This window comes from Thermobia domestica, chromosome 18 (assembly GCF_964235325.1).
Source record: "Thermobia domestica chromosome 18, izTheDome1.hap1.1, whole genome shotgun sequence".
NCBI lineage: Eukaryota > Metazoa > Arthropoda > Insecta > Zygentoma > Lepismatidae > Thermobia > Thermobia domestica.
In genome coordinates this window covers 174,833,592-174,852,593 of record NC_137471.1, presented here as the reverse complement: position 1 = coordinate 174,852,593, position 19,002 = coordinate 174,833,592, and the positions used below count along the sequence as shown (strand labels likewise).

The window sequence follows — 19,002 nt, the reverse complement described above, 5'->3', positions numbered from 1 at the left end:
TTTTTTCCTCCTTACGTAAAAACTTCGAAGACATTTATTTCTATTAGCGATGGAAAAGGTGCAGAAATGTAATATTTTGAATGTTGTGATCGAAATTTTGTAGATGCTTAGAAAAACATGACACTCCAGCATTTATTTCCATAGTGCTTCAAATGCGCTCCATGATTCTTTCGCTTATGTTTCTTTTTGTCTTCCTAATGAACTCCGATCTACAAAATAAATCTTGTAATTGGCAAAATATATTTGTATGTGTTTTGGCGGCTTAAATCACACTTCTAATTTATATTTCGTAATAATCTGAAATAACCTAAACGAAAGGCAAGGAAATAAGAGGAAATTCATTTTGTGTCAGTTCTTTCTTTGAACGTCACTATTGTGAGTTTTAAAAGTTCTGCAAGGTAACTGGCGCCATCTCACGAGCATGATCTTATGCAGGAAACTTGCGTGGTTCGCACCAAAAGTTATTCTCCACAACTTTTTTTTTTTTTTTCGACGTATTTGCTATATTTAGTGTATTGATACATACCTCAGTAACACATGCTTTATCATTTACGAATATCTGTCCTCATGAAACATGGAAGTGAGTGTTAAAAATATATGAAATTATTTGGTCTAGGAATTAATTCGTGCGGTTTTACAAAAGATGGCGTAACTAGCTTATTGTCCCATAGTTTCGTTGATCCAAACATGCGTTGAAAACTACTGTCATTGAGCATCTTGTTTAGTATATGTCAGTTGCTTGAAGCGGAAACAACAACATTTTTTCTTCAACTGAAAATGACGCATTTTGTGCCTGATAAAGTGTTTTTGCGGGGAGTTATTCTTCATTGCTTTAACATGAAGAAAAGTGCTACCGCAAGTCATCATATTTTAGTGGAAGTGTTTGGTGACCATGCTCTAGCTGAGCGAACGTGTCAGAAGTGGTTTGCATGGTTTAAAGGTGGTGATTTCAGCTTGGAAGACCAAAAGCAATTTGGACAGCCAAAAGAATTTGAAGATGAAGAATTGAGAGCATTGCTTGATCAGGATTCGTGTCAAACGCAGGACGAACTTGCAGAAGCATTTGGAGTTGAGCAAACAACAGTTTCCAAACGTCTCAAAGCCATAGGAATGATTCAAAAGATGTCTTATTGGGTTTCACATGAATTGAAAAGAAAGACGTTGAAAGAAGAAAAACCGTTTGCGAATTGCTGCTTCAAAGACAGAAAAGGAAGGGATTTTTGCATCGAATTGTAACTGGTGATGAGAAGTGGATTCATTACGAGAATCCTAAACGAAAAAAGGCCTGGGTGAAGCAAGGTGAACCAGGTCCTTCACAACCGAAACGAGATATTCATTGTGCAAAGGTTATGCTGTATATATGGTGGGATTTGAAACGTGTGGTGTACTATGAATTTCTGAAACTTGGTGAAACTATTAATGGACACCGCTATCGACAACAATTAATGCGTTTGAAGCAAGCTCTGGCCTGAAAACGACCAGAATGGAATAACAGGCATAATAAACTTATTTATCAAGATGATAACGCTCGACCACATGTCGCAAAACCGGTCAAAACCTATTTGGAAAATGTCGGATGGAAAGTGTTACTCCACCCGCGATATTCACCAGACACTGCTCCGTCTGACTACTACTTGATCGATTGCATGAATAACGATTTGATTGGACAGCGGTTCACTTCTTCAGAAAATATCGAAAAATGGATCTTTGATTAGATTGCGTCAAAAGATGAGGAATTCTTTCGACACGGAATCCGTAAATTGCCTGAAAGATGGGAGAAAGTAGTGGCTAGCGATGGACAATATTTTTGTTAACGTATTCATTTACTTTGTTTTTGAAATAAAGCTTCAATTTTTATTAAAAACCGCACGAATTAATTCCTAGACCAAATATATTTAATACATTTTATGTTTGCTGTTGTTTTATTACTCGTGAATAGCATCTCTGAGACATTCGTATTTCCCGATTTATCGAAGCTTAATTAATTCAACTTGTGAATTGAAATTATTCTTAAAAATTTGCTGCTACTGCCATATTGTCTTTATAGATTAGTAGTTTTTGTGATATGACGGAGAAAAATTTAATTACAAAGGAATGTGGAAAAGTCCTGTATTCCAGGAGCCACAAACTGAAGAATGAAGCTTCTTGTGATCACAAAATGAATAGTGTAACCCAAAATGCCATGGAATACTATATTTTACAAAGGGTATACAGTTTTCGCAAAGCTTTACATCAAGTAACACACACGTATTTTCTGCGGTATACCATTTTGTAATAATGATATGCTTTGAACCCCGTAATTCATTGATAATTAGTTTGCTTATACCACCCGACACTGAAAAGTAGCGTTAGATTCATATTCAAATAAAATAAGAAATAGAATAATCATAGTATTTAAAAGTTTTAATCTAAAAATACAAAAGTTAATTAGATGTGAAGTTACAGAATGTAGAAAATAGGTTCTGTAAATAAAGTAATATTACCATGTACATGGTCTTTAACACAGGGCACAAAATTTCTGGTCGCCAGGTCGCCATTGGTGACTAGAAATTTCGAGCTGGCGACCAGTGTTCAGTAGGAATAGTTTCTGCCTAAACTCACAAAACTGCGCAGTTTCTGTTTCCCGTGAAAATAATTGTCACTGAGTGAGGGAAAACACAGAACACGAAGTCTTCACAACATTGTAATTCGACCCTCCATTCCCACCCGCAACCTAGTCCCGGGTTCGATCCCCGCCCCCGCCAAGTGAACTATGTGGTGAACAAACACCGTGTGCGTGGGTTTCCTCGGGGGTCTCCCGTTTTCTCCCAGTTTCTTCATTCCACCATTTCATTCATTACTCATCATCACAGTCTCCTTTAGCCTAACCGGCATAACTGTGGGACGTAAAACTCAAAGATTTCATTTCATTTTCCTACTCGCAAGCAAAATGGTTTGCTTTAAGGTAATATATTTTTAACATGTATATGAGTTGTCCAGTTCAAAATTGATTATCCTGAATCTAATTGTCTGGTTTTGAAATTGTGTGCCCTGATGTAATCTCTTTCTTTGTCAAACCAAAGGGCGTGTGTGGGGGAGAGGGGAGGGCGGTAGCCAGTCCAAAAATGTGGGGATGGGGGCCGATCCAACCATATTATAGTTCATTTTCAAGCCTACCGTGAACATTGTAGGGGGGGTAAGTAAAAATTATGGGGAGCCCGGCCCCCTAGACCCCCCTGGATACGGGCCTGGGAGATAATAATTTGTACGTGAGAGATACTGGCGACATCATTTTTGGATTGGCGACTGCGTCTGACTGAAATTTTGTGCCCTGTTTTAACACAATGTTGATCATAATGTACGAAAAGAAAAGGTCTTGTCTTGTCTATTTTATAATTTATAACGAAATATTTCCTAACATATAGTGGTACATCGACTTACCAGTGTCTCGGCGTGCAAATAATCCAAGTTATGATTAAAACATATTCGTTAAAAACGTTTTAACTTACGAGAGAATATTCGGCTTACTAGCATAAAATATACGAGAAAATCTAGTGATAATGTCATACCTTATCAAAGACGGTCATAAAACAGCATAGATATGCATTGTTTTCCGCAATGCGGAAATCTGTCTCTTCTTTCAATTTGTGATATGTACAAACCCGCTTATCGTGTTAACTTACTAAGGTTGCTTTCTTTCATATCCGGTCGTCTAAAAAGTATTGGTCCTTTTGCGCACGAGATGGCGTTAGTGTACCAAATTTCAGGATATGAGTTGCAGCGGGTTTATATATCGAGCCTGCAGCTGCCAAACTTGAGGAATTCGTGAGATACCATATTTTTTGGCATAAATATTCAACTCCGTCATTCCCTTAGAACACACATTTTGATCAAAGTAACATGTTAAAATCTGACTTGTGCCAAGTGCTAAAATCTGACTTGTTCCAAGTTCTGTGTTCCGAAATTCATCTTAAATGGTTTAGTCGTTTTCCCGTGGTGCTAAGACAGATATCGAAAATGTATAAAATTTCTCCGTAAAAGGTGGAATTTTCTAAAACATTGGGACACAGGTCTGGGCTTATATACCACGTTTCATTTTCCTAACGGCCTCATGATACCTAGGTGTACTTTGTTTGCGGCATACATTTTATACCCCTGCCTTGATACAAACGCGTCCCGAGCCAAGTGCTAATTATGTTCAAAATTCATTTCAGAGTTTTCAGCTTTTCTTCAAATTAATCTCGTAAGTCGAGATACCACTATAGTTGTTACACATAACCACCATTGTCTTGGGATAAAGGATAGGAGATGTTTGTTGTAAATTCGAAGAAAGAAAAAAAAAAAGAAAGAAAAGAAAGAAAGTAAGTTCTTGTATCCGTGAATGATGGAATGAGGATTCAAATTGTGAGAATTATTACCACCATTTTATGTGAAGTACTCCTACCTTAAATTAATTGTAGAAAAGTGTGTTAGAAAGAACTAAATAATAGTTACTATCCATTGCAGGAAAGATGATGAAGATGACGATTTACTTTCTTCTGTCGAAATTGTGGAGATCTTTAGTTTAAAAGACGAAGAAAAGTTTTCTCCTGGGTACGTATGCTTAGATATAGGAAGGCATCCTACTTCCAATATATAATTTAATACATTCATGCTTTCTAAAACTGTCTCTTATGCAGTGTAGACTTAGTACGAATAACGAGTAATCAAATGTTAAGCAGTTCACCAATATAAGTGCTAAGAACTGTTTACGTTTTTGGTAATCTATTTGGGTGTGTTTAAAGACTGAAATCCTCTAGAAGTAATTCTAGTAAGTTTTCTTGCACTATTAGTCAGGTAAAGATATTGACTTCCAACGTTTCGAATGAGACATTGCATTTGTCGTCAGGGATTGTTAAAAAAGAGACCAAAGAAACGCAGGAATGTATGTGTAGTGGCTATTTAGAGGTGGGGCTGTGATTGGCTGAAGGAACGCTGGCTCCAGATTAACTGTTGCTGTAGTTACGAGAAGTGCCTTTGTTGAACGCGATTTGTGTTCCTGGAAAGGAGCGACTAGATAGGGCAGAGTTGAAACACACTGTTGAGATTGTTACTTTCACGTGAAATGCTATGGCTTCCTTTATTATTCTGCTCCAAAAATTTAAGATTTAGATTTCTGGGCTTTCGGCATTTACGGCCATTTAGCCCATCACGTATGAGCGATGATGTCCCTCGACGAGCACACTATTTGGGGAAAGGAAAGAAAGAAAGAAAGGATTATATATTTCTTTTTCGTTAATTTTAAAATATTTAAACCAAGCGTCTGGCCTGTGACCGTTGGATGTAACTCCTATATAAGAGCAGGAGAATCATAGGTCGGGGAGGATTCCAGCTCGACCGTCTAAAGAGGTAGATGGTTAGGATTCTGTCCCAAGAGGGGAGGGAATCTTTTTTCTGGAGTTCTTATTAGTTTCTCGGTCGAAGAGGCGGCTGGAGATTGACATGGTACAGCAAGAGGGCTGTATCGCCGGGATGCATCAAATATAGTTGTAACATGTTTTTCACATCACAACTCTCTTAAGAGGAAGAAAGTCTGGGGGGCTACGGAGATTGTTGGTCTCTCAACTGTACCACACAGCAAGAGAGTTGGAAGGAAGCGGCCAGGGACCTATATGGTAGGTGCCACCCCAGCATTTGCCTAGTTTGAATGAGGAAAACCTCATTCAGGATAGCTGGCCTGAAAAAAGCTTTCTACACTTTTTCACCGAGTGTCTGCACCGGTAATCGAATCCGAGACCGCTCGCATCGAAGACGATGTTCCCAAAAATCACTCTATTTGTGTACTATGGTACTATCTTTCATTCCCCATACTTTTAATAGACTCAGCAAAATACTTGGTAGAAGTGGCATAAGAGTTATTTACAAACTTCCAACCAACATCAGATCGTTACTCAAACCAATGAAGGACAACCTGCACTGCACACTGGGCAAACTGGGTGCACTATACAAGAATGATGCAAAGAACACAACAGCTTCGTCAGACATCAGCAACCCGAAAAGATAGGACTGGCAGAGCATAGCTTAGAACAGTGACATGTGCAGTCCCCTCTTAGGGAGCTGCTATTAATATTTGTAATTATCATCTTGTTTATTATTCTTGTATATTGTATTCTTAGTTAATATAGATTTAGAAAGAAATCCCGGCCGGGTAAATTATTATTACAATTCATATAATCTATATTTTTATTCTTGTCTTTGTATAATTTTGTTTTCTGTAGCTTGTTAACTAACAGCAGTTTCCTTCTTTTCGAAACAGGACTTTTTCTTGTTATTTACAGCTCACTTAGGGGAGAGCCTGAAACGAACGCTAATCTTGCCCGTTTATTTATTTATTTATTTCGTTAATTGTAAAATATTTAAACCAAGCGTCTGGCCTGTGACCGTTGGATGTAACTCCTATGTAAGAGCAGGAGAATCATAGGTCGGGGAGGATTCCAGCTCGACCGTCTAAAGAGGTAGATGGTTAGGGTTCTGTCCAAGAGGGGAGGGAATCTTTTTTCTGGAGTTCTTATTAGTTTCTCGGTCGAAGAGGCGGCTGGAGATTGACATGGTACAGCAAGAGGACTGTATCGCCAAGATGCATCAAATATAGTTGTAACATGTTTTTCAGACCACAACTCTCTTAAGAGGAAGAGAGTCAGGGGGGCTACGGAGATTGTTGGTCTGTAAACTGTACCACACAGCAAGAGAGTTGTGTGAAGGGGGATGCGAATCAAGTCGCTAAACCGTGTTTTTTTTTTTTTTTTTTTTTTAACGCTTTTGGGGCCACGCCACTCCTTTAGAGGGAGGAGAGGCTAAGGGTTCAAATCTTGATTAACGCCTTATTAATTAACGCTTTAGTTACAAATCGCGATTCTTTAGTATTCTTCTGCCAAATTTTTTTTGGAGGGGGGAAGAATATGCGCGATAAATGGTTCTCTCCTATAAAGGGCTGGATTCTTTACTTCCAGATAAACGGTTCGAGATTTTTTTTTCTATTAGTGTAAATAAAGAGTTACTATAGGTTAATCCTTGGGCGTTTTCCTTTCTTATATTAACTTCCTTTTAAGGTTTTTGGAACTACTTATTTGATTGTTTTTTTGGTGTGTTGAAGTTTTGTTTAAACCTGGTACATCTAAACCGGATTCGGTACATTGCTTAGAGAGAGATTCTTTGGGGGCTCGTTTTATTTCTTTTTTCTGTTTTATTCAACTATGCTATTCTTCCTGGGTGCACACAGATGTTAAATGTACCGTTTTTAATCTGTGGACACAAGTTCGGTTCTCGGGATGATTCCTTTAAACGAGAAATGGTGATTAGTAATTGGAGGACGAACTTTGGAGGTAGCACATGGGGTAAATTTTACAGGTACTGCAATAGTAGCCAAATGCAACGCATTTTGGACAGAATAATAAAAGAAGCTATAGCCATCTCACGTGAAAGCAACTATCTCAATAGAGACAATGGGTTTCTATTCAGTGCTATCTGATCGTCCCTTTTCGGGAACAAAAAACAGGCGTTCAATAACGTTTGAAAAGCCATTTTCTTAGAAAAACTAGATCTTTATACGATCTCTGTCCAAGAAAGTGGATCTGTAGGTCAATTCCTAAAATTTGCTTGCAGTCATTGTAGATAAGTGTTACACAAAGATGTGGCTCAAATATTTTTATCTTGCAAAGTTCTTTGGGACAGTATATTACTCACCCTGTTGCGCTTTAGAATTTTTAAGTTTCTTCCCGCTACTCTGTCCTAATGACACCCTGGTCAAACTTGATTAGCTTAAAATATCGTTCGTGAAATTAATGGAATACGGGACACTCGTACATTTATGAATGTTCGTTTTAAAAATTTCAAAACGAGAATACCGTCAGGTCAGTGTTACAAGTGATCATTGTTGAAAGAACTATTCATAAATGTACGAGTGTCCCGTATTCCATTAATTTCACGAACGATATTAATTAATAAAGTTCGACCAGGATGTCATTAGTGGAATAACGTCCCTCGGCGATCATACTATCCGAGGAAAGAGAAAGAAGTGGCCTCGAACCTGTATGTAAGGTACCATCCCGGCATTTACTTGGTTGGCCTGACAAAGTTTTTATACTTTTTCGGCCTAATGTTCCCACCGGGAATCGAACGCGGGACTGCGCGCACCAAAGACGAGTCCTCACGGCTACACTATGCGGGGCTACTATGTATGTTAGAAGCCCTTATTCTGGTTTAACCGAATTTTTTGTTCAACCGAAGTACCATTAGTCCTATCAAATTCGGTTAAACGGGCTTCTAGTATATTTATATCAACAATTCAGACATTATTGGTATTGAAGGAACTGGTTGGTTAGAATTGTGATCGATTAAATCTCGAATGATGCAGGATAGATGTTTAATAATAAATTGGGTTATAATTGTTTTCTCTAACGAATTCTTGTACTGTATTTACAGAGCATATGATTTGAACCAGGATCTGGCGAATACAGGGGCTTCAGCAGAGTATGTATTTCTGGATACTTCTTCTACACCGCAGTTCCAGCCTGCACAACAGAACAGAAGAACGAAGCTGAATAAACGAAAGAGGTCTAAAAATACAGCATTCTCCCTTTACGAAGAAGAACTTTTAGAGCTAAATAAAGCCAGAATAATGGAGCAAATGAGTTATAACCGGAGACTACATGAACTACAAGTTCAACAAATGCTGGAGGAACATAAGATGAAAATGGAACTCTTGGCTCTCCAACAAGAAAGAGAACGAATTCAAATAAGATTATTGCAATTACAAGAGAAAGAAAAGTCGCATTTAACATGATTATTTTGTGTACCTAGATCCCATGGTAGGAAGGTCGTTCACGTCGAAACTGGTATTTTATTTTTAAACAGCTACCTAGAAAGGGTAGAGAGAATTGGACGACTTATGATACGGTCAACGTGTCATTCGAAAGAGATTGTTATGGCCCACTCAGAATACTTTTAATTTTACCGTGTTGGATTCCATTTCAAAATTCCATGTAGAATCTTAACGGTTTACCACAGATCTTTTCCTTGACGACTGTAAGCTCTCTGCGTTTAGCTCACTTTTATCTGCCGTGGCAGAGGTATAGCCACTGGGGGTACCATTGGTCCCCCGCCCCAAATGACCAGCTTTTAAAGCATCATCGTAAGATTACCTCGCTTTAGTCGTTTGAAAATAACAAAGTTTAGTATAATTAATAATTTACGGTAAATTATTTACCGATCCTTACCAATCGAAAAATAGTATGGTCTTTGTTCCATGTAAGAAATGACCAAATACACAGCTTGCTACCACAAATGCTACAGTCGCTTGATCTAATGCTTCTGTGCGGATCATTTGCAATATGAAGCATGAAAATATTTTATATAGGTCTATTTTAAAATAATTGTCAATCTATGCCACATGGGCTTAAATTAAAATAGCTGTGCGCACAAAAGTATAACATTTCGTTAAAAAAAAAAAAAAAAAAAAAAAGTTTCCGGACGGAAACCAAAATTTTCATTTTTTTTTCAGGACTCAAAATCACTAGCTGCAACACTTTGTTTTGTTTTGTACATTGTATTCCCCCCCCCCTCTGGGGGATTTTTTTGGGGGGGGGTCAAATTCATGTAATTCGTAAAGCATTGAATTTGAGGTTATTTTTTAGACTTCGTAATTCATTTAGGACTAAAATTAAATCTATACGAGGGTGGCGAAACATCATATATCACTTTCTGACCATTTGTTGATATTTTTGCTCTGGTAGTTGGTCACACTGAGACCCATATGGAAAAAGTTGATCATGGCTTAATTAAAAATTCCCTCTACCAATAATACATATATGCATATATATATATATATATATATATATATATATATATATATATATATATATATATATATATATATATATATATATATATTTCGTTTTGACCAGTTAATTGAAAGTATTTTAAATTTAGATTATAAATTTGCGTGTCTGTATGAATGTGCATATTATATTTTTTCATCCTCGTATAGAAAAATGAAATATCTAAGCTTTACGTCCCACGATTTTGCCGGCTAGGCTAAAGGAGGCGGTGATGATAAGAAATGAATCCAATTGTGGAATGAATGAAGTGGGCAGAAACTAGAGAACCCCGAGAAAACCCACACACACGGTGTTCGTCCACCACAAAATTCACTTGGCGCGAGCCGGATCGAACCAAGGAATCTGCACGAGAGATGAACGCTCTGCCACTGAGGCAACGCGGCTCTTCCATCCTCCTATAGAATTTCACATGTGTTACAAGGATAGGTTGATAAGTAATTTGATCTGATATTAAAGAAGAAAATTTGAATTTTTTAACATAATTTATTTTGCGACATAGTTCCCTCGAAGTTCAACCATTTGCTCAAGTGTTTCTTCAGCTTTGGATTCCATCGGGAAAATAAGTTTCTTTGAGGTTTTCAGAACAGTCGTTTACTTCTTGTATGACCCCTTCATTTGACTCAAATTTTTGTCTTACCGAGAAAGTTCGAAGTTTCGAGAATAGATGGTAGTCGATGAAACTATAAAGGTAACTAAGAAAGTTCTGTCGCTTTTTTGTGAAGGTCTGTGTTCAATTGGCCGTCACACCGTGAGTTGAATGCGAATGGAGATAAGGCGAAGGTCAGTTGTTGATGTGGGTATATCCAACATACTGCCTGGTTGTGGCAGTTCAGTCAGACCGTGAACTTGCGTAAGAACAGAGTGAACATGAGACCTCCACATAGCGTCATAAGGGCGTGTATGCTGTACGAGTTCAAACTTCGGTGCAGCAGGGCAGAAGATATGCCAGGGCTTTGGTGAGGGTGTCGCGACTACGCAGACAGTGCAGCGGTGATTTAACAGGCTTAAGGACGGTGACGAAACACTCGAAAACGCACCACGTGCCGGAAGACCAACACATGTACAAAACGAAGATCTTTAGGTAGCAATTGAGGCGACCAGTGGCCAGACATATGAAGAACTGGGACTACAAATCAGTGTGAATGGAGAAACCATTCGGAGCACTCCTTCAACTTGGGAGACACTGCAAGTTGGGTCGATGGGTCCCATATGATTTGACTCCGGGCCAAAAGGCTACGCGAGCAGACACCTGTTTTTCTTTGCTGTCTCGTCTGAGGAAGAAGCCATTTCTGGACAGGGTTATGACATGTGATGAGAAGTGGGTCCTGTACGAAGCTCCACGGCGCCGTCCCATGAACCGGTTCCAAAACAGCCAAAACCAGCACTGCACCGGAAAAAGGTCCTCTTGTGTGTTTGGTAAACTGCTCGTGGCATCGTGTATCGGGAACTGCTACCAGGTGGTTAGAACATCAATGCTACTGTATATTCTCAGCAGTAAAGCCATGTTCAAGAGAAACTCAAAAATCTGGATGCAGCACTTCTGAATCGCAAAGGGGTGCTCCTGTGTTTTTGCTGGACTGCTCGCGGCATCGTGTATCGGGAACTGCTACCAGCTGGTCAGGGCATCAAAGCAACTATATACTGCAGCAGTTGAGCCGTGTATATATATATATATATATATATATATATATATAAAGCCCTCTGGATCCAGCACTTCTGAATCATAGAGAGGCCCTCCCGTTACAAGACAACGCTAAGCCCCAAGTGACTAAGATAACCCAGGACGCCATTCTACGCCTTGGATGGGAAACACTATTGCATCCTCCATACTCCTCGGACACTGCACCGTCCGATTATTCCCGTTCCATTCCTTGGGCAATCACCTTAGAGGACTCCAGTTCAAATTTCTAGTAGAGGTGCAAAATGCACTTGATACCTTCTTCGCTTCACGGCCCCACCAACTTTTACCGCGATGGAATCAATGGCCTTCCAGAACGTTCGCAGAGGGTCGTCGATGCTGGTGGGGACTATTTTTGATCTTCTAGGTACGTCTTAGATGGTATATCAATGTTCGAAGGTGGTGAGTGAAAAAGCGACAGAACTTTCTTGGTTACCTTATAGATCTACATAATGCGGAAGCAATTCAAGTTGCATCTTAACCGATTTTTGCTCAGCGATATGCCATCTTTTCTGTTTTGGATTGACTCATCTTTTCTGTTTTGGATTGCAATGGCACTCATCTTGAGCAGTTTTTCATGTGCAATTCATTATGCAATATGAAGTGAATCCACTTAGTTGAGATGTTTGTGACTTTTTCCAACTCGCGCACTGTTTGTCGGATAAAACCAAACCACCGATTTCATTAATGATTTCGGGGCCCCAGGACATGGTGCGTCTATAATCCTGATTCTGCTACGCTTAAATCCTTTTACCCAAAGTCGAGCAGTTTCATAGAAAGGACACGAGTCAGCCAATGTAATTAAAATGCTCTCATGAATATCGTTCACCGTTTTCCGTTCTGAAAAGAATTGAATCACTCCACAAATTTCAATTTTATTGATTTTTCACGAACTCGAAACACTTCTGTTTAAATAACTGTCAAACGACGAATTACTCTCAGAATGACTTAAGACTACAGATTATTTAATCATCATCGCATATCATCATAAACACTAAATGGAATCAATACTTGAGAATGTTTGTTCATGGTCGTGATTTCGCAGTCTCATTACTTTTCTAGTATATCTCGTAAGTAAACCCTTTAGATGATTAACCCCAAATAAATTTTCAGAACGCTTGATCCATCTACATCTCCCACGGAACACATTTCCTACGGGCACCTCTAATTCAGTTTTGTGAGTTGAGACTAATCGAAATGTGCGAAATTGAAAAGTTCTTATCGTTTAGTGGAAAATTTTACTCAAAATTCTTAGCCTTCGAAATGAATTTTCCAAAAATAACCTATAAGTGAATGAACCAGTTCCAAAGCGGCTCTTTTATATTTACAGAAAATCACAGAAAACCGAGAAAAACTGTAGGATCGATGCGTTTTGTAGAACAGAAAAATATTTGAGGATCTTCAGGTTTTTCACATGAACACACTGAAGTATTCCCAGTTCTACAAAACATGCAGATACTACATTTTTAAAAAAAAGTTTTCTGGGATTTTTGTAAATGGACAAGAGCCATTTTGGAACTAGACGACTCAAGTGTCATCTCAATATTGAAACGTAGCCAAATCACCTTCTCAAGTTCCTACCTTGAACCGCTTATCACAATTTAGGGTCGAATTTTGCGGAACCCCGTCGTACACGTATTTAGCCATGGTTTCAAACTTGTACAAACTTCCAAGTTCTTATACTTATAAGTAGAGGCACGAGCTTTTCGCAATGCGCGATAAAACGAAATACGTCAGAATTAAATAATTTACATTTTCCTGACTTTTTATGATATTCTGTGTGTATTTTCATTGGTTTCAGTTGTGCGACAAAACGCGAAATTAGCAGTTTTTTGCGAAATTTATAACTACGCGAAATAACGCGAAATTTTAAAAATACGTTTTCATTGATTGAAAAACGCCAGTTTTTCTCTGATGGAACGGTAAAACTTGGCATGAACGGTGCATTTTGGGTGATTCGGACACGGTTATAGAGAACATGTTCAGCGTTAGCTATCACCATCGCAAACTTTCCTACTTATAGTAAGTTTAGTTACTGATTTTCCTTCAGTTTGATTTTAAAACATATAATTTTTCTATAAGTGAAATTTACAATGTCAAGTGAAATATTCAGTCAATTTTATTATTAGGTAATTAATGGTTTATTTCTGTAGTGATCTATGAATAAAAGGAATAATTGTAAAAATGTCAGGGAATATCTTTTCCACCAAGAGCTACAAAATGAGAAAATTTATTTGGAAAATGCAATAAAACGCGAAATATGAAAAACGAAACGCGAAATTTTCAAATTCTTAGTGCGAAAAACTTGTGCCCCTACTTACAAGGTACCAAGAGATAATGAATATCGAGAAAAGATTTTAAGACCTTACCCCTCTTATGGGACTAATTTCGTAAATCTCGTTTCATTCACAGTCAAAGGTCAAAAGAGAATATCTGTACAAAATTTCAAGTTCCTATGTTCAAAAATTTCGGAGATACAGTGAACTGCGACAACGAGTTCAAGCCCCGTTTTTTTTCCCCTTAGGAGTAGAATTTCACAAAACCCCTCTAATGTAAGTAACGCTTTTACAATGTCTGTGCTGTCAGTGGTTTCGAAGACTTAGTGATGAGTGAATTAATGGGATTTACTCCTTTTATATAAAGATAGATAGATCAGGGTAAGCTTGAATGTGCAAAGAATGGGTAGGAGCTGTCAATATATGAACGTAGAAAGGTCGTATCGTTGAGCCGCATATCATCATAAACACTAAATGGATATTAGCATTGTGGTACTTGCCCATAATACAATACCCTGCCTGACTCGAGAAAGGAAGAAGTTAATTTTTCTGCTCACTTACCGTGAATCTTTCCGAACTCATCCCCGAAGGTTTGCTGATCTTATGAGTGGTTTCTTCATAGGTACCACCAATCTCGGCAACATTTGACACAACTCCGCTAATCAAATCATTCATCTTTCGCGACAAATGAAATTCGAATTGGAGTTAACTAAATTTGCAAGTTGACTAGCAGAAAGAGATTCACGCGTGTGTATGATGCGTTACACCTCCTATGAGGATCTTCTAAGCTTAATTTGTTTCCCGGAAAAGGTAATTAACACTACTTTTATGAATAGAGCTGCTAATATGCTGCACAGTAGACGTACTGGGTTCATCGTTCGTCAATTTGAATAACAGTGGCCATTGGGATAAACAGCGTTGCCAGTATTATAATAATCGGAATTCGAATATAAATTTCTCATTTGTGAAAACAATAATACAAATTTAACTTGAAGCAAAGTCCAGTTTTGGCGTAGTTCTTGTAACATTTCTGGTTTTGTAGTTACGTTTGTTGTTTTATGAAACAATTCATTCATCCTTTCATGTGTTTTTAATGGGTTAACTTGAGATGATCTTAACAGCTTCTTCTGTGATCGTCAGCCAACTTTAATCTCTTTAATAATACATACGTCATGCTTCATTTAATCCTCTTTTTAACAAAATACTAACATCGAGAGTCACTGTGAACGCTTCCAGGGCTCATAAGAGGGACTAATTGAGTGAATTGTGTTAACATTGTTAGTGTACCAGTATTTTGCCGTGGATAATCAGCGTCCGGAGCGAGAGTATGCAACGCTTCCACCGTACATATGAGTGAAGTCGACAGACAACTGCGAAGCGCCACCATGGTTAGCTCGAAGCGTAAGAAAATTTTCAACATTAAACCCTGCTTTTCCTTGATTTTAAGCTTTTTATTACTTTTTTTCCTTCTATTTTATATATATGTGCACATGCATTTTCCTAACATGATTAATATTATAAGACACTTCATGAAGCAGGAAGAGGATTTAAGTACATATTATAAAATATTCCAAGTAATTTTTCCTCTCTTTTTCTTTCCTTTTTTCCTCCCGAATTTTGCGCCCTCTTACTTCGGCGCCCGGCTCTTCCTTCCCCGGCACGGCACTTTAGTGCACTCATCTTTTCTCAGTGTGCTCTTTGTTTTGTTAATATTGTAGTCAACAATGTAATATTTCAACCTCGTGTTATTGTTTTCAGTATTTTAACCACCAGCATGTTTGACTTTTGAATTACAGAAATTCTTTGTGTGTAGCTACTACTTATTGTTTAGATAAAAAGTTGAACATACACCCTGAATTATGTAACTTCTTTTATGGTAAAAAAAATTCCTTGTTGAAGTAAAATGAAAAAAAGAAGAAACAACACACTTTCCTTTTTTGTATAAGGCACTTCGAAGGCTAAGCTGAAATTCGTTCATTCTGTCTTTAATCTCTCTCTGTACTTCAGAACTTGTAAATACTTGATAAATAAAGTTTTGTATTAATAAGTTTTGTTCATTTATGTATATCCAAGTGTTCTAATAACTTCAATTAATTTTTAATTAGGAGGAAAATAAAAAAAAAAAAAACTAATTGAATAAATTTTTTACAGAAAAATAAATATATGGTCAAAAACTGAAGTGTACATTTTAAAGTAAATGTATAACTCCAGCTTTCCAGGACTTGATAGGTTGTACTCCTCGCGCATGCTTAACGGCGTGTAATTTCAAATCGGCACAGTCGGGCCGCGGTAGCTCATTGGAGAACGTTCACCTCTGGTGCATGCGGTCCTTGGTTCGACCCCGCTCGCGCCAAGTGGACTTTGTGGTGGACAAACACCGTGTTGTGCGTGGGTTTCCTCGGGGTTCTCCCGTTTCCTCCTACTTTCTTCATTCCACCATTTTCCTTCATTTGTCATTATCACCGTCTCCTTTAGCTTAACCGGCATAACCGTGCGACGTAAAACATTAGGATTTAATTTTCATGTTTTCAAATTGGCACCATGGCTTGAGACGTTCACAACGGCGCAGCTGCTAAGTGTGATCAAGTTTCTATGATTAAAAGGACATAAATCACTTCAAATCCATCATGAATTGTGTAACGTATGGTGAGAAGTGCGGAGCATTTACAAACCTGTGTAGCTGGGCTGCAAAGTTCAAACCAGGGTGCGTAAGTTTGTTCGATAAAATCCGTTCTGAATAGCCGCGTACATCATACACACAAGCGAATGTTCACACTGCAAATGAAGTGATTAAACGAAACTTGCGGATGACTAGCCAAACAGTAGCGGAGTGAGCGGACATTTCATACAGCGACATCCGTGAAGCGCTTGGGTATAGGAAAGTGTCAACAAGGTGAGTTCCCAGCTCACACTACTGCAGATGAAAAAACGGATGACAGTTTATTTCGTTAAACAAAATTGTTATGAAAGATAAATATTTTCAAATAGTAGATTGCTTCCATCTACCTAGCATGTGCAAACGAAAATAAATGCCTTCAGGAGGTATGGCACCTAAGAATACAACAATGCCCTGTAATCTTCTCTGCGGTGTCTCATTTCTACAGATTTTAAAGCAAGGTTTAGCACTTCACTCCTTACATCAGAAATGTAGGCTGAATATAAAATCCGTGCTAAGTGCCAAATATGAGAAAGTTCGGTTAATTGTAAAAATGTGGCCTATGTGCCTAACACTACTCAGTGAAGAATTGGCTATCCAGTATTCACTGTGGAAGTACTAGTTCAACTTATCCCCAGAAGAACGTGCGTGCCTATATGTCTCATCAGTTCTGAAGCAACATTTGAGCTGTTTACTCAATATTTTCGTTTTGCCACTTAGAACGGTTTTTATATTTAGTCTACAAATATTGTTGCTTATAACTGCATCGCAGATTTCTGAAATAAAGTTATTGTGATCTATTTTAGAAATACTCGCTCTGATGCCGCCTAAGTACAAGTTCATTGCCATGAACAGGGGGAAGCGGGGTAAGAAAAGTGAAAAAGTAAAATCTCCAAAATGCCCAAAATTAATCTCGATTTCACAGTTCCGGGATCGCTAAGCTGATTCATGACAATATCGATGACATTTAAGACCAAATTTAGTCAAGAACGTGGATGTCAGCTGACCCGGGATTTGTAGGCATTACTATTCGTTATTTATTATACGCAGCAGTTCTTTATTTTGAAATATTGTGCATAAACTTGATTCATCCGAACACTTTTGCTAACAGTAAATGTGCATCCATTGACTTGTGTAAGTAAATATGAATTTCAACTTTAATGAAAGAAGTCTTACTTCAGGTTTAAAATCCCTTGCAGCGAAATGCATAATGTGTTTATAAAGTGATTATATTTTCATGTGAGTGACTTAATCTGGCAAACAAGGCCACACAGTAAATGGTTGAAACTGTTTCTGCAAGCTCTTATAGACGTAATAAACTAAATTAAGTTATTCGTAACAGTTAGGGCAAAGGTAATTTAGATGTATCAAATCAATAGAAGTGTAGCCCGGTGACCTTTGTGAAAATACTTAGAACTATTATCGAAATTGTAGAGGAATATCCGAATGACCATTACACAAAATAAGAGAGATCGAAGGTCATTTACAACTATTACCACGATTAAAGAAGCCCCTTAATTAAGCCAAGGTCAAAAATTAAGTCCTTTTGGCTTTAACCAGTTTGACAAAATTGACGTGACTATTTTGTTATATCATAAATTCTGCTTGATATAAGTTAAGGCTTGAAAGAATAACAATTATCATTAGTTTTTTTAAAGTATACTTCACAACTTAAAAAAAAAAAAAAAAAAAAAATCAAACTTTGTGTCTTTAGTTTTAAACGTATCCCCAAGACATGGAATGCTTCATATTTGAACGAAGCAACATTTTGGTCGGGCATATCGTTTTCCTGTTAATTGTCATCAGAAAGGTGTTTAGAACCACAGACATGGCTTCCTTAAATATATTCGGATGTTCTGTGTTGGTGAACTTTTCCACACATGGAAAATAGTAAACAAAATGTGATCTGTTAAATTGCTTTCATTTACAGCCTTCAGAGAACTTGGATAGGGTATGCACGGTTTCCTTAAACGCACTGTTTCCCATACAGTTGTGCGTAGAATATCGAGCTCCCCACTAACACATTGGATTTTGATTCTTTGAGGCTCTTAATTACTGGCAGCATGCATATGCTGTGCAATATCTGCTGCTATGTATAGTCGTCCAGAATGTTAATCATCGTCCACACTATTGCTTAAATTTATTCACAACCTGAAGAGTGTGTGTCTTTTGTTGGAAGTGGTCCCGGAATTTTTGAATAAAGGATCTTTTGTAGTAAGGTAGTGAAATCCTTGATCCAAATTGGGTCGTTATTGTCCCAAAATGTTAGTTTTTACCTAAAACCATCCCTAAAAACAGTTTAGATCTCTACCCCACCCCTTACCGAATTATCGTATCATACATACTCAATATTTTAAAATTCTGGTGTGGGTGGTCCAAATAATATGAAAGTTTCACAAATTGTAGATACTATGTATGTGTAAATGTGAACATTTTTTCCGAAAAATCGATGCATATTTTCTTTTTTTCTTTTTTCTTTTCTTTTTTTTTTTTGCATGTTGAAAATTTCAAAAAATCATTTTAAAATTTTGAGGGGGG

At 37.7% G+C, this 19,002-nt stretch overlaps 1 protein-coding gene across 5 annotated transcripts in view; it reads left to right on the top strand.

Moving 5' to 3' along the window:
- The window catches only part of LOC145674935 (uncharacterized), a 75,878-nt gene that overhangs the window by 52,067 nt on the left and 4,809 nt on the right, over positions 1-19,002 (top strand). For 4 of the 5 annotated variants that reach the window (XM_081745191.1, XM_081745193.1, XM_081745190.1 and 1 more), the window contains exons 4-5: positions 4,486-4,572; positions 8,440-8,571. The exons of the other annotated variant lie outside the window; for it this stretch is intronic. In XM_081745191.1, the coding sequence (XP_081601317.1) occupies positions 4,486-4,572; positions 8,440-8,571 (219 nt within the window). The remainder of the gene's footprint in view (positions 1-4,485; positions 4,573-8,439; positions 8,572-19,002) is intronic. 5 annotated transcript variants of the gene reach the window in all.